Genomic DNA, 25,755 nt, shown 5'->3' on the forward strand with positions numbered 1-25,755 from the left:
AGGGAAGCTATATTTGTTTCCCAGTTGAATATATTTTATATCACCAGAACTACAACCACTTAGTAGTTTTTCTTGTGTCCACCTGCCCCCTGCCACTCTAAACAATACATTTACAGCACATGGGGACCAGCACCAAATTTAGGGTGGTGCAGGTGATTCCTCACCACAGGTGCCAAGCTGAGGGGGTGCAAATTACTATTAGTCGTAGTAGCAGTAGTAATAATGATAATAATAAATTTGTATTTATACAGATACCTACTGAGAATATCCATACCAAAGCAACTATTCTAAAAGGAATTATTGTGAAAATATGAAATATTAAGTGAGTGGTGCCAAATTTTGTCCTTGCTCAGGGTGCCACACTACCAAAGCCCCTGCAGGGATGACTGTTAGCCCATGTTAACAGAATCTTCTTTCCGTAATTGGGACTCCAAGTGCAGTGAACTATGTGCAGATCCACATGATAAATTTAAAGTGCACCCAATACACATTTAAAGTGCATTACTTTCCCCAAAGAATCCTGGGAATGTTAAGTTTGTTTTGCACACTTAAACTACAATTGGGTCATTTCAAGGGAATGACTTTCTCTAGTTTTTTGATGGCATAAGTGTACCAAAATTAGTACTTGATCACAATGTTTGTGTGTGTACATTCTAATGAATGTTTTGCACTGTTTGCAAGCACAGTGACTCTTAGTAAGATTTTAAATCTGAATATGAAAAACTCCACCAGAAGAATGTGTAATTTTGAAGGTGCATTTTTACAAGTTCCAGTAACTCTTTGCTTGCCCTGCGACTTCTTGGGTACAAAATTTCATTGATAATCGACTTCTCAAAATAACACCATTATGAGAAACAGAGAACGAATTGCATATTTGATGTACAAGATCTAGAGAACAATCATCATATTCACTAATATTTCAGACAGAAAGCTTTATTAAAAGAGCACAAGTGGAAGATGGAGTAAGTACTTTCAGCTCATTTGGAAATTAAGAATTAATTAGAAGTATAAACTTTTCAGATACTGACTCAGTAAGAACACCAGTGGGTGAATGAACATTATTAGGCATGTACAGTCATGAGCACCCTATTACTAGCAGCAGTTACAGCTCCTTTAAGTAATCCAGCAAAGGCTCCAGAGGTATGTCTTGTCCAGGACGGAAAGGTCGAAAAGCTTTATCAATTTTCAGTGGACTAAGGCACAGATCATAAATTTGGTTGTAGTTATGGATTAGACGCTTGGCTTTTTCTTTTTCCAACTTGCCTGTATGTATTAGAGAGGAAAAGAGAGAAAGAGGAAAAGAAAGAGAAAAAATATTATCTTCCCCTTTGGACAAAATCAGACTTGACTATTGAGCAAATGCAACCCTGGTGGTCTGTTCCACACATAATATCAAAGCACAGGGTTAGCCAATGTGGTGCGCTCCTGATGTTAGACTAAAGCTCCCATCAGCCCCAGCCAACATGGCCAATGGACAGGGGCGATGGGAGTTTTAGTCCCAATAACATCTGGAGGGCATCACATGGCTACCCTTGTGCTATATTTCAATTCTTTACATCACAGCCAGTTGAAGATTAAAAACAGGCTGCTGTTGGACCCCTCATTAAAAGCAATTTGGAACAAAAATATTTATTGTGTCATCCTAAATACTACCAAGGAGTGAGTTGATCATCTGTGCTCATAATTATAGGCCAATAATGTGCTACTGCCTATTTTCTTCCCTTCAGACATTAATGGATAAATATGAGGTTGACATGAAAACAAGCCAAATACAGAAGCCATCTCCTTAGTGCAGCAGCCCCTTCTCCAACCACAACTATTCTTACCTGTGTTTTTCACATCACACAAATAAAGAGCCCTCTCCAGTTTTCTGAACCGGTCTATCCAGGCATCTTGTTCCTCAGCATCAATGGAGTCGTATGTGACCTCCTTCATTTGCTCCCAAGTCTTGCCAGCACAACGGTTGGACCACTCTTTGTCCTTTGTCCAAATTACATCAAATTTTCAAAAGTTTAGTAGTTGTCAACTTTCTATGAAGATGGAGGAGGGGATAGCATTCTGTTTAAAGTATTGGCTCCTTCAGATCCTCACTAGAATATTTGGGTCAATTTATTGGTTAAAAATTGGGAGATTACATTATGTTTTGCTTCTATGACACAGTCATTTGTGTGATTTGGAAATTGGAGTCCAGACACAGGTTATGGGAGTTAGAATCCAATAAAAATATCTGGAGGGCCAGGAGATTTCCCATCTTTCTCTAAGAGTGCATTCAGATGTGGGGAATATTGTTAGTTTTCCTGATTATAATGCTGTGGTTCTGTCAGATTTTATAATGTTCCTTTCACACAGCACTACCTGTTGTGCTGTGGAATCATGACTTGTAGACCTAAATACTGGCTTGTTGCACCAAATTTCATTCACGTTGTAGGTGTGGTTGACAGAACAATGAATGCCATTGAACCTAATTGATATTCCTCTCAGCCTTTCCACACCTGCATGCTTCTGTTCCCTCATGAAAACAGCAGAGAGGAACATTATGCCAGTAAAGGTAAAGGGACCCCTGACAGTTAAGTCCAGCTGCTAACTACTCAGAGGTTGTGGCGCTCTTCTCACTTTATAGGCCGAGGAAGCTGGCGTTTGTCCGCAGACAGTTTTTCCAAGTCATGTAGCCAGCGTGACTAAGCCGTGTCTGGTGAAACCAGAGCAGTGCACAGAAACTCCGTTTACCTTCCCGCCGGAGCAGTACCTATTTATCTACTTGCACAGCGTGCTTTTGAACTGCTAGGTTGGCAGGAACTGGGACTGAACAACGGGAGCTCATCCCGTCACAGGGCCTCAAACTGCCAACCTTCCGATCGGCAAGTCCAAACAGCACAGTGGTTTAAGTCACAGTGCCACCCATGTCCCTATTATGTCGGTATGCTGCCCCAAATTTCATTCCTTTACTCCTGCAATTTTCTTGGTTAAAGGGGCAGCAAACATATTTCTTTTCTCCTGGAATCAAATAACTTGGGAATAAATACTAAATGTGCACTACATTCCATTAGTTTTCAAGAAGTGGCTTTTACATTGTAATGCAGAAACTTCAGGGAAATAGTCATATGAATGTAGCCCTAGACAGTACTGGGCAAATTGCTATCAACCTCATTTCCCTCTTCAGAGAAACAAGGCAGACAACAATGGTCTCTTTTCATAGTTGTATTCAGGATGGGAGCAGATGAATGTGATAAACTCTTTTGGAAAGAAGCGTGATACAAATTTAATTACTACTACTACTACTATTAATAATTTCTGAGTTCTTTTGCTAGACAAGGTTCTAAGCAGTATTAAAGCTTTCAAGTACAATTTCACAGTCCCATTTTACAAACCAGACTTTCTTAACAATTTGTGGATGAAACAATATAGTTTTGAAAATACCTGAGAGTCATCTTCGCTTTTCTCCTTGTTTCCTCCTAAAATGAAAACAATTGTGAGGTATTTTATTGTTTATTAGTAGTTGAAGTTGTATGATTTCCATTTATTTGGAACAGGCCACTCTCAGATATGACACGAAAACTAGTCCTGTGAACTCTTAACACTAATATGATTGGATAAGCTCAACTTTGATTTGGTTTTAGCTCAGTTGGTTAGAGCATGGTGCTGATAAGACCAGGGTTGCAGGTTTGATCCCCATATGGGACAGCTGCATGTCCCTGCATTGCAGGGGGTTGGACTAGATGATCCTCAAAGTCCCTTCCAACTCTACTATTCTATGATTCTACCTTTCTAGAAAAATGTTGGGGAAATGTGTTAATCATCACCAGACTTCAATGAGCAAACCGTGCTCTCCAGTGGCTGAACCACACTAAGTTGCTTCTTGTTCTATGACAGGGGTCAGCAAACTTACCGCGTCTTGGGCCGGTGTCTCCAGCGCCAACTGCGTGGTGGGCCAGAGGGCGGGGGAGCGCATGCCCATACGGGTGTGCACACGCTATTTCCAGTGCACGTCCGGGTCAGAGGAGCACCGGAAATAGCTTCTGCGCATGTACATGGGCCTCCTCCAACCTGGATGTGCACCAGAAATAACGCTTGCGCATGCGCACAAGCTATTTCTGGTGCTCCTCTGACCCGGAAGTGGGCAGCCGCACAGCGCCAGTAAGAGCTGGTGGTAGCAGCGGGTGGTGGCAGTCGCCATAGGCCAGATAAACGAGTCCCTTGGGCCTTATCCAGCCCGTGGACCTTAGCTTGGGGACCCCTGTTCTATGAGATGCAACCTCCAGATATTTTGGACTACAATGCCTACCAGCCTCAGCCATCCTGGCTGATTGTCAGAGATGGGAGCTGTATTCTAAGACATCTAGAATGCACTACATTGACCTGTCATGTGTCATTTGTACCTACAAAATCTGATCTGCAACAACCTCTGGCCCTCAGACTAGCAGCAAGTAGCACAATTGGCATAGGATTTACAGATGGCAGTCACAGGCAAAACTCCAGTTGCAATCAAACGTGGAAATGCATGCAGAAAAGAAGCTAGATTTTGTGTGCATAGCACTAGGTGGCCAAAAAGCCATGAGTGCAAGCAAATGAATGTTGTGGGGGTAGGAGGTTCATGGTCCAACCCTCCATGCACATAGGCTTTATCATCACCAATTTTCCAATTGAGACTATCAGGTATTTGGAAGGGGTCAAGATTTAGATCCTCTGCTCTCCTCCATAGCAAATTGGCCTATGCCAATATGGGGTTCCATTTACTATTCACCAATGGAGTTTTGTGTGTGCCTGCACAGTGCTTTGTGAACCGACTCGTGCCTCAAACTAAAACCAGCAAATACTTACATGTGGAACACAATTCCATTTGTCATCTTTCCTCTCAGTTGCAGCCATTGATGGTTTTCCATCCCACATCACTGGCCATTACCGTTGTAGATCCAATAACACTGTCATATCTGAAAACCTACATTTCACTTGCTTATACCTCTTTGGACTATATGGCATGGCAGCAGGGTGTGTATTGCAGTTAAGAGGGAAGAAGTGTGTGTGTGTGCGCGCGTGTGTGTGTGCGTGTGTGTGTGTGTAAATAGTAGCACATGCCTGGGCTTAGGGAATGCTTACAGGACTTCTAGCCAAGATGTGAATTTGCCTTGGGCAATGGGAGATACCATATCCTGGACCAGGTCAAGGAGCTAAATCTGAATTAGGAATGTCCTTTAGCTGAACCACTAAAGGAGAGGCAACTCTGGTAGGTTTTCAAAACAGGTTGGAGGGATGGTGATGGTAGCAAACTAGGATGGCATACAAGAAAACAGATCATTATAAAAGTGGAAAACCTGTAGACTTCCATATAATGTTGGACTCCAACTTTCACCAACCCCATCTAATATGGCCAATGGTCAGGGATGATAGTAGCCGAGTCAATAACATGTGGAAGGCCACAGATTTCCCATCCCTGCCCTATAAGATGTCATGTACGATGCAGCCACAGGTCCTCAACTAGTAGCCTTCTGCAAGTGCAGCTTGTTGTGACTTCTTAAGGAGACTAGTTCATTTTTCCCCTATTAAACTGTCACCCTCACCTACATCTGTCTCTTTCACTTATAATGTTTAGTAGCACTCAGTTCCGTAACCTTCAGTTTATATTTAAAGCCCTGTGGTGCTTGATCCTTGAGCAAAGACCTGTAATTTCTCATCTGCACTGATTGGACAATGTAGTAAGTTATGGATGGTAGGCCAGATTGTGAGGCATAAAATTAAATCATGGGAAAGATGAATCAATTCCCAGGAATGAATAGCATTTCTAGTTGAGAAGACAGCTGGTTTGCCTGCAGCCAGATGGTTAAAGTTCAAGCCCAACTGTTGCATGCTGATCAGTCTCTCTAGCAATGATGGCTATTGGCTCAACTCCGTGCTTAGTCACCTCCTGAATATTAAGTATCCCAGAGAGCTTTCTAAAGATGATTAGATTAATTCACTGCCCAAGTCAATGTCTCACATCCATCACTCCTTTCACCATTTTCTTTAAAAAGAACCAAAAACCCACAATTAGCTAGCACTCTGTAAATCACATGCCCAACATTATAATTGTTTTAACAGGTGCATTGTAGTGCCTTGAGGAGCAGTATTATACTACCTATTTCATAGATCTTGTGGAAGTGTTTTATAATACCACCTCTGTCATCTTTCTAAGAGTGCAACATGAAGTACCCAGCAATTCCAGAACAAAGTCTGAAAACTGTCTTCTACTTTTTAATACCTAAGTTTAGATTCAGATGTGAAAGCTAATGGAAGATAGACCTATATGGATTCTTCATGTTGAGAAGCACTTTGAATGGCCAGATGGTGTAGAGAGAGAATTGTTGTCACCATCATTCCTTGCTGAACAGCTTTGCTGAATATATTGGGAAATGAATCTGGCCCAGATAGATCTTTGTCCTGATCCAGGTTAATATTTAAAATGCTATTTATAGGCAAAACGTTCTCTGGATTGCTCCCAAAGTAATGCATAGGAACAAGGCTATTATTATGTTTACAGGATGTTCATAGTTCTCACATGATAGCCTCTCTTTCTGAAGTATTTATCAAGGATGACTCACTCTAAGTTAGTATTTTTCATTTGTTCATTATGTTAGTAGCATGAATGTATTATATTACTAACAACTCATCTGGATTCTTTCACCTCAAGCAAACCTTTCACCTCCTTGGGTGAGACTTCCCAGGTACATTCCAAGTGGATTCCAAGTGGATTCCAAGTACATGGATTCCAAGTACACTCCTCAGTGCATGTTGAAGTGCTTCAGTTTAGTAAAAATAACTTGCCCATTTAATTACTGATAATTTCAGGGAGTGGTACCCTAACTGGAACTCCTCTAAGAAAGCCCAGTGAAATTTCCTTTGTCATTATACCATGTAATTCCTGCAGAAAGTGATGTAGGTGTAGGAAATCCCCAATAATTTGTTAATTCTGTCTGAGGCAAGGTCTGGACTGTGATGTTAAATTCCAAAGTGAGCTTCTGTGGTTTGAAGGAGCAGCAAACTGTCAAGATTCATACTATCTTCTCAGTGAAGATGTTCCATCTTCAGAGCTGATTAGCAGAGCTATTGCTAATTTTTGTTAATATATTGAATCTGAACTCAAGTCAAGGAAAACTGTTGGCTGTTAGGATTGTACTACTCATCTTCCTAACACTTTAATTTTTGCTGCAGGAGGGTATTAGGAGATAGTGGAAGTGATCATCCACCATTGCAGAGGACCTTGCTGCTCTGATGAAACCATGGTGATTGAGAACCTGTCACCAGCTGTCTTCCTACTGGTAGTATCAAGCACAGGTGCCTGAAATGAGGGTGCTGTGATGGCAGGGCAGAACAGAGCTCTGGATCAACTGGATCCAAAGTTTCTCCAACCCCTCTGAAAGGGGCCTGATGGGTTCTTCCACTTGTTACAAATGATATATTTCAACAGCCTTCTCCAGAAATGTAAAATGTTGTTGCCACCTTGTAATTTTTAGGTATGACCAGAATAACAGCAACTGCATAGCTTACTTCTGCAGACGAGCAGAGCAGGGTTGATCCCAGCCTGGACTTTCTTCAGAAACTCCACAAACGTTTTCCATCTACATGAGGAAACATCTCAAGATAAATGCAATATTTGAAAGCGCATTTCCTGTTCATTAGGTTTTCCTTCACATCTTTCCATATTATAGTTATAGAGGGAGATTATATGTAAGCAAAATCCAGACATTAATGTAATGTCCATTATAATATACATAATATGATATACAGTAATATAAATTGCCCTGCTTTGCTCCGTGATTAGCTCTCTTGTTTTTGCATTATGTGAATCTTCTATCATTCTCAAATGTTCACCTTTTTCTCATTCTCCTATTTATGTACAGGTATTTATTTAAGGGAATTTTTTGAGAACATCTTCTACAAAGTGGCTCACAACTTATTTAAATACAAAATAAATCTTTTTAATATACATGTTATAGCAATATTAAAAACCAGCAGAGATAAAACAATAACAATAAATTCAGCCAGACATTGGCATACCAGTCCCAATTTATAGCCTGAGTTAGCTAGTAAAGATCACAGACAAAAAACGTAAGCCTACAAGCCCTGGTGAAAGGATGGGAAAGATGAGGCTGCCTACACTGAAATAGATCAGATTCCATAGTTGTGGGGCAACCATTAAGAAGGCTCTGTTACAAGTATCTGTAAATCTGATTATATTCACTGGTGGACACCTAAACAGGCCCTCTGGTCCCAAACCAACACTTTGAATTTTCCTTCTTCTGCAAGTCCTTTCTTATGCAGATTTTCTTATTAATCCTTTATTTATCTATCTATTTAGTAATGTTTTTCTAATCTCTTCCCTGTGCTTCATTCTACTACACTTGTTCTTTATAAATTGCTAATTGTTGGAAAATTCTGCTGTTTGCCACTGGTCTCCTACAGCTTCATTAACCTTTGACCCCGAAGGCATAAAGCCAGCACTCCACTTTGGAACCAGTTTGGAGTCAATTGGATGAGGTTGGGTTTTGGTGTGTCCTTATGGCCTCCCTGGGTGAGTGTTGATTACTCCGTTTGGGAGGGCAGGAAAAGTGGGATTTGCAGCACAAGATTTTGGCATCAGTTTTGGAGGGGGACTGTTCCTGAATTTTGGGGTCATAGGTTAATGAACAAGCCTACTAAAATACAAGGAATTACTTTGTCAACTTTGATTACATGTCTGGCATTTACTCTAACATGCACACATATGATGTTCCCCTGATTTTTGCCAGAAGCTGAAATATCTCTTTTAGTCAAACCAGTAGCTCATTTAGTCTGTCAGTAATGATTATCAGGAAGTGTGTTGCCCATTGTTCTTAGCAGATGGTGTGTTGTCTAGGTTCAAGCAATGGTCTTTCCCAGTTATGCTACCTGGAAACTGACCCAAGGGACACAGAGAAATGATTCATACCTAGAATCTCTTTTGCACAAGGCAGGTAATCTGTTCCTGAGCTAGGATCCTTATGGGAGAACCTTCTAGGGAGTCAAGGGCAGACTCCATAACAAAGGAAGCAATGGTGCTTAAGAAGTTAATCCTTTGGTTATTCTATTTAATGCAGTCAAGAAATCTATGGACTTCCTCCTGGAGTTGTTTCTCAGCTTATTTTTTCACATCGTATTCACTTTCCATGACAGGTTAAAGAGAGAGCATTACTTTGTGCAATGAGATTAATCTCGCATGACTGCTATCAGTCATGGTGGTATATTGATCTTAAGCACATTTAATCACAAAATGGCTCAGAGCTAGATTCTTGCTAATTACTGAAGAGTTTCATTCACAGTGGAAGAAGAGATTAAAATGGGTAATGCATAACTAAACCAATGACTCTGGCACACCCCATAGGTTTATTTTGTTTATATTGGATTCAAAATCTTTAAAAATGCAATTCTGGGTATTGCTTTGCTAAATGATTTTTCTTATATTTGGCTTTGCTAAATGATTTTTCTTAGCAAAGCGGGTTCTCCTTCATGGAGAGCACATGTTGTGGTGGGGGCAACCATGACATCCCCTATTGCTGGGCGGGTTAGTATGGATGTCCAAGAATCTGATAGGGCACCTCCAATTGTTGCTGGGGAGAATTTAATGTTGCAAAGTTGATTGACTGTTGGGGTGCTATTTATTCCCTGCGCGCAGCGTTGAACTTCCTCTTTTCGCTGCATGCATCAGATTACCCGCCCACCCTCCCTATATTTAGGGTTGTTCGTGGTGGCCTTGTCATGGGGTCGTCTGCTTTGGGGCAGGGGCCTGGTAGGAATTTTGTCCATTTGGCTGATTGGCTGGTGCCATTTGGTTTTTGCCTACTGCGTAGCAAATCGTCACAACTTGTAAGGTTGCGGTTAGGCATTGGTTAATTTTGGTTGGTGGAGGGGGCATGGTTGGCTGTGCCAGCGTCTCCAATGCTGCTGCTGCAAGGGTATTCCGGTAAAGGAGTCCAGGGGCTCGCCATGCTCTTGTCCGAACTCCTGGCAAGGGGCTAGGGCCACACAAGCCCCTGGGAGCATTTGGGGAGAAGTGAGAGCCTGGCCAGCATGAGTTTGACCAAGCTACGGGAGGCAGTAGAAAACAGAAGTGCCTGGCGTGCTCTGGTCCATGAGGTCACGAAGAGTCGGACACGACTAAACGACTAAACGACAACAATGAGAGCCTGGTGCCCAGCTCTATTCTCTCCCCCAAAATGCTCACCCTTACTGACTTTCACAGGGTTGCAGTTGTCAGTTTTGTTCCTACCTCTAAGTGGGAACAGATAGTTGCTAACCAATGCCTAGGCAACCACTCACATACTGTAATCAATAAAGTTGTGGCCAAAATTATGCCAAAAAACCAAAACAAAACTTTTGTGTGAACTGTGTCTTTATTTGAGCGGGTTCTTGGGGTCCTCGACACACAAAGCTAAATATATTTGGGGGGGGTTGCGATGGGGGGGAGCTTTGGCAAGCTAGTGTGCAGTTGCAACTTATCTATTATATGTTTAATTTAGCAAAGGAAGACATAGGCATTAACACAGAGCTATAGTAAGATCTGTGCATTATGGACAGCAGCATTCAAGAAGCCACAGTTTCCCTTGAAAAAATCAGCAATACAAACTAAGCAGAAGGGCACAGTCATACTATATGGTGAAAACACGATTTATTCCTCTAATTTAGCATGAGCCAAGTTATAGGCAGTGGATCACATCCAAGTAGGTTCTACTCAGAGCAGACGCATTGAAATGAATGGACATGAGTTAGTCATGACAATTAATTTCATTGGGTCTGCTCTGAATAGAACTAACATTGACTACAACCCAGTACTAGCAGGGAGTATTAATGGTTGATATTGTACTAAGGATTCATAGCCACTCTATATGGGTGCCAACCAAGTGGTACAGTGAGAACTAAAACCTTGAACCTCACAGGACCAAGCTCTTATACTGCACCTTCAGACGCCTCGAAAAAGGGTAAAAATGTGATGGAGTCTTTTGCAGATATGCATGGCAATGACAAGTGTGATAACCTTCAGATCTAAATCTTTGAAAATGTTTAAGTGGTGGGTATCAGTGGAACCCTCTGTTAAAAAGAACCACTTGTTCATCTGTTCTAGCTCATCATTTCCCAACCTTGGGCCTCCAGCTGTTGTTGGACTACAACTCCCATAATCCTCAGCTAGCAAGACCAGTGGTCAGGGATGATGGGAATTGTAGTTTAAAAACAGCTGGAGGCCCAAGGTTGGGAAACACTGTTCTAGCTCAATATTGTCCTCAGTGATTGGGGACATTCCTAACCCTACCTGGGATTGAAACTGGGATCTTCTGCATGGAAAGCAGATGCTCTACCACTGAGCTATGGCCCTTCCTCAATGCATTTTTGCCATTCCTTCTTTCTCCATCACTGTGTGGCACAGCTGCACTCAACAAGGACCAGACTACAAGTTTAGTGGACAGACAAGACAAAACTCATTCCACCACCCTTTGCATGGGATGTCTTCTTGGCCTTGTAGGAGTCAAACTTTTGCGCACTCTGACTGAAATAACAAGGAAAGGTACGCATGCTATCTGGAAAATTGGGGGCATTTGGACAGAACCACCCAGCTGCTCTCAGTCCAGCAATACATGGGCTTATGCTTTCTCTCCAGAAGCCCAACTCTCTAATTGTATTGCCACATTCCGGGTCTGTAGGATCAAGATGCACGCATAACATACTGAAAGGAAGGAAGCAGCTTAATAAAAACTCACTCTATTTTGCCTCTTTTGCCAAACTCACAGGTGCTAACCAAAGCTTCCAAGATCCCAGTGGGCAGAGTCAGTCCGTGCTTTTTGCAAATGATCTCTGTCTGCAAATAAGATAAGTTTTGTTACTGAACACTGCTAGCACATCACAAGATAAAAACAAGTTTTAAGAAATAAGGCTCCTATGAAGTACTATAGTCAATGGGCATACACAACGAAGAAGAGCAAACTATGGCAATGCATAACAAAATATTGTTTGGGAAAAAATTTTTCAAGCAACTGTCATGTGAGCAGCATAGTCCCAATCCAAGCTGGTGCTTTTGAGCTATGGAGACTGACAGAAATCAAGAGAACCTGAAGAACCTCTTGTTGACTTCATCCACCTCCAAACTAAGACCTTCTACATATGCTGTGTATAACTATGAATTGCCCCTGTAAATATATATTTGTTAGACTAGCAAAATGCCTCCTGGTAAAAGGATTATATACTGTGTGTTTTTCCATAAAAGTTTATGATTTTATATGCAAAGTAAAATAAATACAATAAAGGGACTACAGTCGGTAACATTTTTTAGGTAGGCTAAACCCACCTTTCACACTGGGTCCAGCAACACATGGAACTACTTAATACCAAATCAGAACAGTGGTCTATTTAACACAGTATTGCGTAGAACAGGGACTTGATTGTTTGTTCAGACCAGCTTCTGAGTTCTCTCCTTCAGGTTGGACATTTTGTTTTATGTAGAGTATGTACATGTTGTCTTGTCTATATCCTGCTCTCGTGATATTTGGTATCAGCCAGGTGTGTTCTCATGGGATAAGACTGGACCTCCCCCTTCATCGGAGGTGCTCTGATGGGGAAAGAGAAGGGCTTGCTGTGGATATGGAAGGGAGACCTTTGTTCCACAAGATCCTAAGTTACCTCATTCCTCCAGCACATGCCCCCAAAGCAGTGTGAAAAGGACACTGAATTTCCCTCCATAAGAACCTGAAGGAGGATAGAACCCCCAGGTGATGGAGGCAAAGAAAGGAAGAAAAACTTTCTGCCCTCCTATGTGAGCCAGGCAGATGTGTATACTTGACAGATAACCTACCTTCAATTCTCCCTCACCTGGTAAGAGAGAATTGGTCTGTTCCTCAGTTATTTCTTCGATCAACATTATCTACCAGCAAGAAGGTAGGGTTGGCATATGTCTGGAATATCCTTGACATAGCCAGGATTCTGCCATCTGTAACAGCATCCAGGTGGAAATTGCTTAAGTGTCCGGGAAAATCTGGGCATATGGCAACCCATGTCGGAAGTGTAGATTTTGTCTAATTTCCTTTAAAAAAAGTTTTAAAACTTCATATTTTTTTTTGAGATTTTGCAAAAAAAGGGAGTTAACTTAGCCCCCCCTAAAAATATGAAATATGGCAACCCTACAAGGTGTATGGCAGAAAAAAACCATTTTGTTACTGATAATCCATTCCATTCCTTTATAGTGGGAAAGCACTTCCTGAATATACAACTAGGCTTGTAAGCCAAAGAATCCCTTTTTACCTCAGAGGGTGAAAGAAGACCTGAGCAAGTCTTATCTTGTAGGCTCAGCTCTCCTTTATGTTCCTTCAGGGTCTGCTTCAAGGCCTGGAAGGCATCTTCCGGAGTCCAAGAGCTGTGGAATGATAACGCATGTAACGAAGGGGCAATTAAAATCGTAATTGCTGTTACAGCCCTATAGCTCACTTTTGACATTTACAGAAGTTGTATGAGTGCTTTCCGAAAGACCTCCATCTGAGAGGCCAATGGGGCAACTTACTCAGTAATGCAGAGCACCTGGTAATAAAGCCATAGAGTATTACCACAAGGTGAAGAAGGATTAGATGTGAAACAAAACAGCCGAGAAATCTAGGCTTCCAGACAGCTATGACATCATAGCTTACAATTCACTCATGGAGCTGCAGGAAGTTCCTTGTGAAAAGGAGAAGGGCTAAGCCTGGTCAAAGCTTCCTGGAAGCTACAATCTTTAATCCAGAGTTGGAGAAGCTTTTTCAGCCTGAGGGCCGCACTCCCTCACAATCCACCTTCTGGGGGCTGCAGGGCCAGAGGCAAAAGTGGGCAGAACAATAGGTGTAACACTTACTTTTGTACAGCAGGCTACATTCCCTCAGCTGCACACAAACCAGAAGATTCTACACACCCATCTCTTTGCAAACAAGCAAGAGACATTATTTACTCTGAGTAGAACCTAGGGGGATGCAGGAACCCCATCACTGATTTAGTGAAATTGTGGGTTTATAACAACAGTTGACGTCACTGCAAATATTACAGCCAATGCTTAATGATGAGAGCAGAGACCAGGAAAGTATGTGATACAGCAAATATGTCCCTAAGGTCATTCCCATCCAGATGAGGTACGCCAGTTTATGATGGATGAATACTTATACGCAGACTCTGACCAGCATCCTGGCTATACTTATGTTTTAAGAGACGCTCCAGAGCTCAGCTGCCAAAGCAGCAATATATATATCTCACATAAATGCACACAACTCCTTGCCAGTCTTCTTTGCCAAGGTTAATTAAGGGAAGTCTGTATAATCTCCACTGATGCATCCCAGCAGGCTGCAACGTAGGTGTTCACAGACTCCAAATATGTTTCGTTAGCAGAGATTTTGGATGGCTGCAAGATAAAATCTGTCCTCTTGAGTACTACATGTTGTTGTTTTTTGTAAATGTCACAAGTGAGCCAATTTTTCATTTGGAATCCTTTTGAGTGGCTTATAATTACTGCACCTATTAGATCCTGACCAGATGGAAAGTAAGACAGGAAGATTGTCGGAAGGGTGAAGGAGTTTGGATACATTGCTCATTTATTAACTGTAAGGAGTATACTGAAATTTAAAATAGAACCTTTTGCAATGATTCTCCATATTTTGACTCTTCCTTGGAGGGGCTTGTGTTTGCTGTGTCTTGCTTGCTGCCACTGGCATTAAAAACTGGAGCAATTTTTCATAATTTACCTGCATGAAAGACAAAAAGGTTTATTTTCAAAACGCAGCTTGAAAACAGGGTTTTAAAAGAAACTGTCAAGAAAAGACAAAACTAGTGGTGTAGGAAAATACTGGTAACATTCATTGAATTAACTTCACTGATCACATTTTTGAGATATTTGTGACTATAACCAATAAAAGCACCCTTCTGTCCCCTTCCCAAACCCTAGTAAGTGCTGGGCTTTGGGAAGGAGGTGTGAGGGATCTGACAGGGTCCTAGAGGCCTCCTACCTCTTTCCCAAAGCCCAGTTAGCCCTTTCCCAGTTTTGGAAAGGAGGAGGGGGGACTCTAGGACCCTGCCAGAGCATTACACCTTCTTGCCAAAGCCTACTGCCTCCCTTACCCAGCTTTGGGGAGGTGGCAAAGCGTGTTCTCCTTCATGGAGAGCACGTGTTGCGGTGGGGGCCGCCAGGACACTCCAAAGTTGGGGGTGGGCTAATTGTTCGTTGGCCACTGATGCGATTGGGGCTTCCCTTGTTGTTGGGAAGAAGTTAATGTTGCCATTTGTTGATTGACAGCCAGAAATGCTAAAACTCCTTGCACGAGGCTAGGCTTCCTCTTTTCGACCATGCATCGGATTGCCCGTTCCCCCCCTCCCTAGAATTAGAGTTGTTCGCTTTGACCTTGCTATGCCTGTCATAGGGTCATCTGCTTTTGGGGCAGGGGCCTGGTAGGAATTTTGTCCATCTGGCTGATTGGCTGGGGCCATTTGGTTTTTGCCTACTGCGTAGCAAATCGTCACAACTTGTAAGGTTGCGGTTAGGCATTGGTTTATGGTTTGGTTGGTTGAGGGGAAGTGGTTGAGTGCCTGCCCTTGGTAGGTTGAGTGCCTGCCCCTCTAATGCTGCTGCTGCAAGGGATTCCGTTAAAGGAATTGGGGGATAACTATTGCTTGTCCACTCTGTCAAGGGGGCTCGGGCCACAGCAATGAGCTCCTGGTTGCATTTGGGGTGAGGGCAGGTTCCCTGCTCCGCGTAACCCCCAAGTGTATTCCCCTAGTCTGACTTTCGCATAGTGCGGAATGTCAGTCTGTCCCCCACGGTGGGGGCAGATAGTCGCAACCAATGCCTAAGCAACCACTCACAAATTTGTATTTCAATAAAGATGTGGCCAAAATTATGCCAAACATCTTAAACAAAAAATTCTGTGTGATGTGTGAGTTATTGGGGTGGCCCTGGGGACCTCAACACGCAAAAGGGCTGGGGGAGGAGTGTCAAATTTTGGCCTCACATAGGGTGCCATATTACCAAGGTCTGTTCCTGTTCAACTATGCAGAACATTCTTTCCTCACCTATCTTCTCCCCCAACCTTATACTGTATACAACATCAAAGTCTCACATCAAATGTAACTGATCTGTGAGAAGGACTTTATTATCTGAAAATAGAGACGATGTATGTACTTCTGTAACCCAAGAAAATCTTTAATAACAACACTATTAGCATTCTAAGTTTAAACAGTGTTGCTCAGTTCTGCTGTACATAATTAAAAAGGTTGCATGGATATAATGGTTTACAATGGCTGAGAAAATAGTTTTTGACCCAAAAAATAAATAGCCCACCTTTATTTCAGAGTTAGAATCTCCCCTGACCTATAAAATCAATATTCCAAAAGTACAGGCAGGTCTTAAGAAATCCAATCTATTGAGCTCAACATTATTTTAGTTTAAAATGTTGTATTAACGTACCAGTTCTTGGTCATTTGCTTTTGAAAATCTCTTGAAAAGGAGTTTGACAGTGGGTAATTGCAGAGGGACTTCGTGCTTTAAAAGCAGATGGCTCAGCTGTGCCTGAGACAGAAGTCTTGAAACTCTGGGATCCCAAACCTTACATTCTTCCTGAAGTTTTTCTAATGTAGTCAGGTTCAAAGGGCACTGCTCAAGTTCTTTTCTGAGGATACCCAGAAGAGAATCATTCTCTTCATCCATTGGTTTTTGAGCGATATCCTGAGAAAAGGAATGTAAGGTCTAGCAATAAATTTATTATTTGATTTCATATCTCTCATTTATCCCATACTTTTAATACATTTACATTTACATGAACTGCTTTATAAACTCTCTGGGCAGAAATTGGGGACAAAATAGTAAAGCCATGAAGTTTTGCATTTCTACATGTGTGGTAGGGTGATGAGGGGGACATTACACATACACAGTAACACCATACCAGTTTCCTGCAAGACAGCTAGCTGTTACCCACAGTTTCTGTAGTCAACTCCTGTAGAGTTGAGTCCTTACTTTCTTCACTGAAACTCTGGAAATTTCCCTCCCCCACTTTTAATACTCTTCAGCCTCCCTGATTGAAAGTATGGAAGGACAGTTAAGATGTGTGAGGTATGCAGTCTCCCTAGGGCCCACTTCTGAGTGACATGCATCAGATTATGCTGTACGCGTCTGGAAACAGCCAACGACCCTGATCCTAATAGCATTTACTTGCAAGTAAGTCAAAAAAAATTAGTGTAGCTTTTTTCCAGATAATGTCTGTTTTGGATCAAACCCTTGATTTGGCCTTAAGTATTTTAAAACACTCTAATATGAAAAATGCCCAATAGTCACAAGCCAAACACCTGAAACTGCAAATTGCTTTGATTATACTTAAATTCAGTTACCTGTTGTCTTTCAAGTTGCTTTAAGATCTGAGTTTCCATAGATGGTTTTTGAAGAGTATGGATATAGGACAAAGACTTGTCACCAGAGGGAGCAGTGACACAATGTGTATTCAGTGGTTTTAAACCCTTGGATAACAAACAAGCAGTTAGAAAAGAAGCAATCGAAGAAACACATTCATTCTGTAAAGTAACTGTAGGTACTGAAAACACTTTGCATGAGGAAAAAGAGCCCTAAAGTTCAGAAAACCTCTCGCATATCAAATATTATATTCTTTATAAACAAACAGGAATTATGCATGGACTGGAGCGATCTGGGTTTAAATACCAGTTCAGTCATAAAACTCACCTTTGGCCAGCCACTATAGGCTTAGCCAAGGAACTCAGGGAAGCCTAAGATCTCTCTAGGCTAAATGATAGTGACTGCTCCAAAGATAAATGCTTTGTTTTGTAGCTTTGCAGATTTCCTAGGACTTTCTTGCACAAATATGACACTCTCCACTGCTTCATATATGTAACTTAACTGGTGGCAGTTACTCAGAAAGAGGTATACCCCCATTGTTTCTTTCAAGCATTCTTTAAGTTACCCGGGATCAGTGCTTTTGGGTGGGGGGTTGCAGGGAGACGCATACCCCTAAGCATTTTGTGAATCTATGTATGGCCTCATTGAGGGGCAGTATTTCAATATGAGTAGGAAAAGGAGAGTACCCCTAAATATTTTTTTAGAAAAAAAGCACTGCCTGGGATTGAACCCAGGATTGATCCAGAAATTATCCCTCTCAATGAACCATGGCTCATTTTTCAAAGGTAATATTTTGCTTACTAAAAGGACCAGATACAGAACTACCAAGCTGTCAGTATAAATCAATCCTTGAAGGTGAGAACTCATGATATAAGAATATATAATAGAATTATAGAGCTGAAATACACCTTGGAGATAATCTAGTCCAGGGATGAGGAACCTGTGACTCTTCATCTGTTCTCGGATTCCAATATGTTCCTCATCCCGGATCAATGCAGTAATCCTGAAACTAGAAGAAGAAGAAGAAGAAGAAGAGGAGGAGGAGGAGGAGGAGGAGGAGGAGTTTGGATTTGATATCCTACTTTTTCACTACCCTAAGGAGTCTCAAGGCAGCCTAAGGAGTCTCCCATGCTTGACAGGTAGCCACCCAGCTTCTGCTTAAATATCTCCAGTGAAGGAGAGCTCACATCTTCCTGATGCAGGCTGCCCCACGGTCAAATGTCTATTATAGTTAGGAATGTTTTCCTAATGCCTAGCTGAAATATCCTTCCTTGCAACTAACCCAGGGGCTAGCTTAACTGGTGACTAATACAGTACATGTAAATAATAAATAAATGCCCATCCATTGGTTCTGCTCCTGTTCTGCAGAAGGAAGGAAGGAAGGAAGGAAGGAAGGAAGGAAGGAAGGAAGGAAGGAAGTTTACCAAACACATAATACCAAAATACTAACAATGCCAATTATTTTCCTGCCACATGTTGCAAATATTCCCAAACTGTTACATACAGTATTTTAAAAAAAAAAAAATTTTTTTTTGCTGCAGCTCTGATTTGTATTGACTGATAGTTTTTGCTTTAATTTGTGAGCATGTATATATTAAGATGGTGGGGAGATACAGGATCCCAGTCAGATCAGACTATAACTTAATATGAGGAGGTCCACTGTTTGCATCTACTGGATAATATACAGTCCCCTCTCTAAACAAATGGTGATTCCATATGATCATGGCTGCCAATATTAGATTATAGACTCCAGACATTGCTAGACTCCAACTCCCATCATCACTGACCATTGGCCATGCCAACTGGGGTTGATGGGAGTTGGAGACCAGCAACATCTGGGCTAACCACAGGTTCCCCATCCATGTTATAATAGTCTGTTAGTTACAATATAATACAGGCCTTATATTATAACCAATGTAAAATCCAGATGTCTATGAGCCAAAACACCAAAGAATGAGAAGAGATGTTTACAGAATGGGAAAATAAGAGAAAGATCCAAGTAAAAAAAAAAGCAACAGGTATGAACTGGAAGCATAAGCAGTCAAAATTTTAATATAAGGCAATTCTGTTTGGAGGAGTTGAAAGTTTTGTGATGACAATTGTTTTTTGATACAGGAGTTCTCTCATCAGAATTTGGTAGCAGCAGAATGTTCTTTTAACTGGACACCAATGTCTTTATTTATCATCATCATTAGTAGTAGTTGTCATAACAATAGCCACAGTAGTAGAAAAGATACCTATTAACCATTTATGTTGTTGTTAGTTAAAGAGTAAAGTCTGATGCTGAGTAGGAAACCTATAATAAGCAAACAGTACAGTTGCAGCGACTCACTTTGTTGTCCACAGATCTGCTATCACTTGTCTCTCCTTGTTTAGACTTTTGTTCTTCCTTTTCACCTTTGTTCTGTTGTTCATCCCTGAGACCATAATGGATCTGTTGACAAGGAGGCCTATTGAGCCCTGGAGGGTTTCCATGTGCCTGTCTTGCGTTGTGTGGAGCTAGTGTCCTGAGCATGGACTGTGTATCAGTTTTTACACCCTCCTTTGCTTTGCTGTCAGGAAACAAGCATACAGTATATTTACAGTATACAGAGGCAAACACGTACTCGCGTTGTGGAGCAACACCAAAAATATTTGTTTCCTGGAACATTTGCTGGTCAGAAAGAAATGTAGTATAAAGGAGGTATGTGCTATAATAGTTATAATCACTTTATGTTCAGTTCTGAATACTATAATCTCAAGGAAAAAACTTAATACAGTCCCACTAAACCTTGTTTAAATGCAAATTTCAACAAAATGGTACCAGTTTATGAATTTCACTTTTCTCAGAGCTGTGTGCAAAATGGCAGACAAACAATTTCCCAGTGTGACATAAGAGGGATTTGCAGAAGACTTTCTAAAATCAAGTCAAGACAACAAATATGATAGAAATCGAGTCTCAGCACATTTGTTCAGCCAGCGGAGGATCAAAATAACATGGTGAAGAAGTAGGAAAGTCCCATCCCATTGTCAAACAGCCTCCAGTGAAAATTGTGCAGAGGCCAGTTAGTGTAATTTCCAGCAGCAACCACCAACTAGTCACCAAAAAAGGGATGGGTGAGGGCAAGGTGGAAGTAAGGCCTGGGGAGCTCCAAATTGCTTGCAAACCACAGGTGTCCACATTTTTCCCCCTGCTAGAAATTACTCCTCTGTACAAGAAAGTGGCAAATAATCGTGTGAGGCTGGCCTCCATGTAATCAGGTGCTTGGTTGATAGTCGTGGCTCTTACAGCCGGCTATTTATTTACTTATTTATTTATACATACCCCACACATCTGGTGGGGTTTCCCCAGCCACTCTGGGCGGCTTCCAACAAAAGATTAAAAATACATTAAAACATCAGTCATTAAAAACTTCCCTAAACAGTGCTGCCTTCAGATGTCTTCCAAAAGTCAGATAGCTGTTTATTTCCTCGACATCTGATGGGAGGGTGTTCCACAGGGCGGGCGCCACTACCGAGAAGGCCCTCTGCCTGGTTCCCTGCAGCTTCACTTCTCGCAGGGAGGAAACAGCCAGAAGGCCCTTGGAGCTTGGACCTCAGTGTTCAGGCTGAATGATGGGGGTGGAGACGCTCCTTCAGGTAGAGGTCCCACAACAGTCTTTATTATTTCAGCACCACCCCCAGATTCAGCACTTATTCAGTAGGACTTATTTTGAGTAGATATGCATAGTGCTGCACTGTTAAAAAATACTTCCTCGCATTGTATGACCAAGCTCTTTTGAAATGGAGAGGAATTCCAAAAGCAAGTTACATTATAGCCTATCACTCAGAGGAAGAGACATATTCTAACAGGACCTCTTGGGCATACCTTAAGTAACTCTTTGGATCCTGGCCATTATTAATGCTATTCTCTTTAAAGCATAAAACCAAGCTGCGCAATTAAACCTTTTGATACTTTATCAAGCAGAAAAGAAAGTTCAGGGGTGGTAAGCCATTTATATTAACAAATATCACCGTGTTCCCATTTGGCCTTTCTCAATCTGAAAAACACTTGCCTGAAGAACTTTGTTTTTTATAAATCAGTGTCAGGGATGTGTGAGAATAACAATTCCAGAACAATTTTCTCCTTTCTATTAACTTGAGAGTGTTTGGGTTGCATTCGAGGTAGCACTAAGCAAAGCTCTTGTCAGCACAAAGGTTTTTCTTTGTGCAGTGGAAAGTTATTTCTTTCTCCTCTCCTCTCATGGGTCCCCCCACAACTCTCCTGAGCAGATTGAGGGGTGGTGTGGAGTGTGTATCTCCACAAGGAGAGTGGGGGAATCCTGTTGCGGTAGTGCTAGTCCTTGCACCAACACAACTATGTTGTTGAATATTGCCTTCTGTTATACTGGCTATAGTCAATATATATCTTTCCCCTGGCGGCTGGTACACAAGCAGCAGACCCTGTGCTGAAAAACTATTCTGAGACTGCATCGGGGTGTATGTAGTGTTAAGAGAGGGGTAGTGCCACTAGTGGGGGACACATTGTGCTGTTTCTGAGGTAATTTGTTCACCTTTGGTCCCTACCCTGCACTCAGCTCTCACCTAGAAGCTGTCAGCATGTGACAGCAGCCACACCCCAAGAAGTGGTTTTAACTGGCTGGCTAAACCAGATGAGGGTAGCCAATGGGTCTTAACCCCTCAGTGAAATGTTACAGCCAAAGGAACAGGGTTTTCTTGTAGTATGCTGTTTAAGATGTAGACTAGGGCTGTGTATGCTTGACAGTTTAAAGTCTATTTGATACATCCCATGGGAGCATATTTTTTGGGTCGTTCACATGACATTGTCCTCATACAGGTAGCAACATACTCACCCCATTTCATTTGGATTTTCCCTATCCACAACTAATGTGGTGAGGAGGGAATCCAACATAAAATTATATAACCCCACTAATATATATAAAAAATGTTTCTTCCAGATAGCATACTTACCCATCAGTCTTTTCTACAAGGCACCGGACATATTTGCTCCCAATGATTTTTATGACAGTCTCATAATTTGCATTGAACCCATATGGAATGTTTCTGACGGAAGCCATTGCCAGCACCTGTTCGCTATGGAAGGCTACTTCCCTGTAACTTCAAAAAGCAAGAATTTAGAGGCTCACTGTCATCCCTTTTTCTTTAAAAAGAGAACTGAAAATTCATAGTTAGGATTCCCATATACATTTTTGGGCAAGGCTCTATTCATGCTGTCGGTCTTAATTTTCGCATGGCTATCTTTCCATGTAACCTATTGGGTTAACAATATGGTATGAGAGGGAGAGCTGACACCCCAAGGAAATTACAATTTAAATTTCATGTGAGAGACTGGATGAAACACAAACAGACAAAGCACAACAATGCTATTTGTCCTCAAAGAACTATATCTTTCTGTAGGAGCTGTCTTCCACTACAATGATTGACCCAAAGCCAGCACATTGTGATTCAATTATGGATACTCTTCAATATAAAACAGTTGTTCAGTTTCTGCCTCAAACCCTGCACTATTAGAAGGCTAAATTATATATTTCGATCAGTTAAAACACCTTCAGGAGGATCATTCACCTCTTGATATTGTGTATATTTGGCATGGACAGTTAATTCTAACACTCCTCCCACCCCATTGTTCTTCTTGTTGCTGTTGCACGAAGTAGTTAACAAGTTGAGAACAAGATGGCTCTTTCTTCCTCAGAACAGCACAGTCTGCACTTAGTAATGTAACAGCTTGAACCAGTCATGGCAAAATGAAGAGAGCTGTAGACCTTTGTGGTGGGAAAATCATCAGAGCCCCAAACTGCCCCAATCAAAATGGCATGGCATCATCTCTCCCCAACTGTTTACTGGGAAATCCCTGAAAAGACAAGCCAGCATATTCAGAACTCCAAGTTTGATTCTGTAGCCCTGCAAGAAGTGTCTAGGGAAGAGGAAGATACAATTTCCCCCCATGACCCTCTTGTGCTCAATTCAACAATCACATATAAATTGTTTTCTATCAAGGGCCATTGCTGAATGAGACAGGCAGCTGGTATCTACTGCAGGAATCAGATTGTCTTATTCTGAACCACTGGATTGTGCCATTGGCACGCTATCTAACACAGAGGTGGGGAACCTGTGGACCTCCAGATGTTATCAGTCTCCAACTTCCATCAGCTCCAGCCAGCATAGCCAATGGTCAGGGATGATGGGAGTTCAACAACATCATGAGAGCCACAGATTTCTCATCTCTGATCTAACAACTTATTGTCCTCACTGCCAGAGCAGCTTCAACTTTCACTCATATACTCAAGATCACTCTCAGGAAAAACAATCGCATTAGGCTCTTCAGCTTTTCTTTTCCTACATCCCTGCATCACGGTCCGATATCACCCACCTCTGGTGTATTCTCTGTGTAGCTTTGCCCTTTTATAAAGATGAAGGCAAAAGTTTTCCAGCTGTAGCAGCAGCAGCCACCACCCAAATGAGTGAGCTGCTTTTCACATTCAGTCTGATGACAAATCTGCTGTTTCTAAGGACGCAGTGCTGTTGCTGGGCTGGGCTGGGCTAAGCTTGTCACTTCACAATCAGCGCCACAGGAGGTATGTGTTAGCTTGCAACTGATTGGGCTGGCAGATTGTTTGCCTGGTTTCTGAAATGCCAAATTCTCCGAAGTCCTGTGGGTTTGGCTGCCCAAGTGGTGGCAACAAAGCCTTTCCTGCAAAACTAGCAGACTGAGCATTTAGAGCATTTAGAAGACAGCTGAGTTTGTCCAAGTGTACAAGAACAGGAATTAGCCATTCAAGTGAGCCTATCAGAAAAAGAAAAATGAAAAAGAAAAGGAAGTTGGCTATCAGAGCTTCAGCAAAAGTTGATTTTAGGGTCTCGGTTCATTACCTAAAACCACAGGAACAGGAACAAAGAGCTAGAAGGAAAACTATTTGCCACTGAATGTAGTATTATTGCTAATGCCTCTTTTATACAGGACAAATTATTTAGTACATTGGCACTATTTCACAATGGGGTGATGATGCTGAATTTAGCCAGGGCTGTATGCACATCCTCATACTAGAGGATAAATTTGTAATAATGGATTTGAACAGAGTTGTGGGATTCTTTTTCAGCCCAAGGGTTTCATTCCCTTGTGGGCAACCCTCTGGGAACCACATGCAATGTTAAATAGAGGGACTGGCCTGGGGAAGCAGCAGATAGCGTAATGCGCAAATCAGGCCATTCTACGCCTCAGAAAAAATGCAGAAGTGGGGAGGCTCCTGAATAGAAGACCACATCCACTTTGCTCCTCCTCAGATGTTCTGCTGCTGTTCTGCCATGGTTTGGTTCAGTGTGTTGTCAGAACCCAGGATCATTGTTTAAAGTCACTACAGACTAACCACAAGCTGTAACCAAGGTTTGTTCCATGGTTTACAGCTCATGGTTTGTCCAGGAGATCTAAAGCATGAGTCTAGGTTCAGATGACACTCTAAGTCAGGTCACCGGCAGAGCAAGCTGATCGGGCGCCTGGGGCTGGGGCCCAGGAGAGACACGTGGTTTGGGCGTGCTGCAGGCCCCACGGTGAGTGCTGCCCACCATTTTGACACCCCCCTCAGTGGGGACACCCGGGCGGACTGCACCTCCTTGCTACACCCCTGAGCCAGGTTATGGTTTGGTTTAGGCTATGGTTTGTTGTGGTGAAACAGCAAGACAATTGGGGAGGAGTGCAGCAGCTGGGAACTCCTGTCTGAGAATGCTTGCACATTCATTGTAAACCAAACTATGACTTAGTATGATATGCAAACCAGGCCAATATAAATAAAAAAAGAATGACATATGAGAAGAATGTGAAAAGGCTGTATTATAAATGAACACCTTATAACATTATCATAATTGTTATTTTATACTTCTTACCTGTCCTTCAAAATACATGTGTGTGTGTTAAGGGGAATTAATGTACATAATAATCACACATTGGGCACATTCACCAAGCCTTAAGGAGAATGTACACAAACGCCTTCCATGAAAAGGGAATTGTGCACATTCCTGGTCAATATACATAATCCTCAACAGGCCTGGAATGTTCATATCTCAACTGAATTTTGTACATTCTCTGGGCCGTATGCGCATTCTCCAGTCAGAATGCATAGTCTCCAAGAAACATGTCACTACCACCCTATTTCTAGGCATGGGTGTATTTCACTTCAATTACAAATTTTATAATTTGCTTTTAAATACTCCATTGGAATGGCAGTGCTGGATAATTAAAGTGTAGACCCATCTCATTGCATGGACAATTTTGCCACACAGAGATATGTTGAGAGCTTTTAAGCCATTGGCCCAACTCAGTTGACTCACAAGGCAGAATTTAGGAGTGCATCTTCAAATCATGATATGAACCCATTAGAGGC

At 41.9% G+C, this 25,755-nt stretch overlaps 1 protein-coding gene across 3 annotated transcripts; it reads right to left on the reverse strand.

The window, feature by feature from the left end:
• Positions 1–917: 917 nt before the first annotated feature.
• Positions 918–25,438, reverse strand: LOC310680934 (uncharacterized protein C1orf87). Of its 3 annotated transcripts, none has more exons than XM_083448151.1 (13): positions 25,259–25,438; positions 23,751–24,164; positions 22,331–22,471; positions 19,713–19,932; positions 17,362–17,487; positions 16,445–16,702; positions 14,620–14,729; positions 13,273–13,384; positions 11,739–11,836; positions 7,519–7,589; positions 3,418–3,452; positions 1,827–1,980; positions 918–1,263 (listed from the first exon to the last, which is right to left on the reverse strand). In XM_083448151.1, exons 3-13 carry the CDS (start codon positions 22,435–22,437, stop codon positions 1,103–1,105), a joined length of 1,452 nt encoding a protein of 483 aa, XP_083304277.1. In that variant the 5' UTR covers positions 22,438–22,471; positions 23,751–24,164; positions 25,259–25,438; the 3' UTR covers positions 918–1,102. The 3 variants fall into 3 exon arrangements, with proteins under 3 accessions (XP_083304277.1, XP_083304276.1, XP_083304278.1); XM_083448150.1 differs by having other exon boundaries at positions 22,331–22,477; XM_083448152.1 differs by lacking the exon at positions 16,445–16,702 and having other exon boundaries at positions 22,331–22,477.
• Positions 25,439–25,755: the final 317 nt, after the last annotated feature.

The sequence above is a fragment of the Podarcis tiliguerta genome, assembly GCF_965153285.1.
Source record: "Podarcis tiliguerta genome assembly, chromosome: 6".
NCBI classification, from domain to species: domain Eukaryota; kingdom Metazoa; phylum Chordata; class Lepidosauria; order Squamata; family Lacertidae; genus Podarcis; species Podarcis tiliguerta.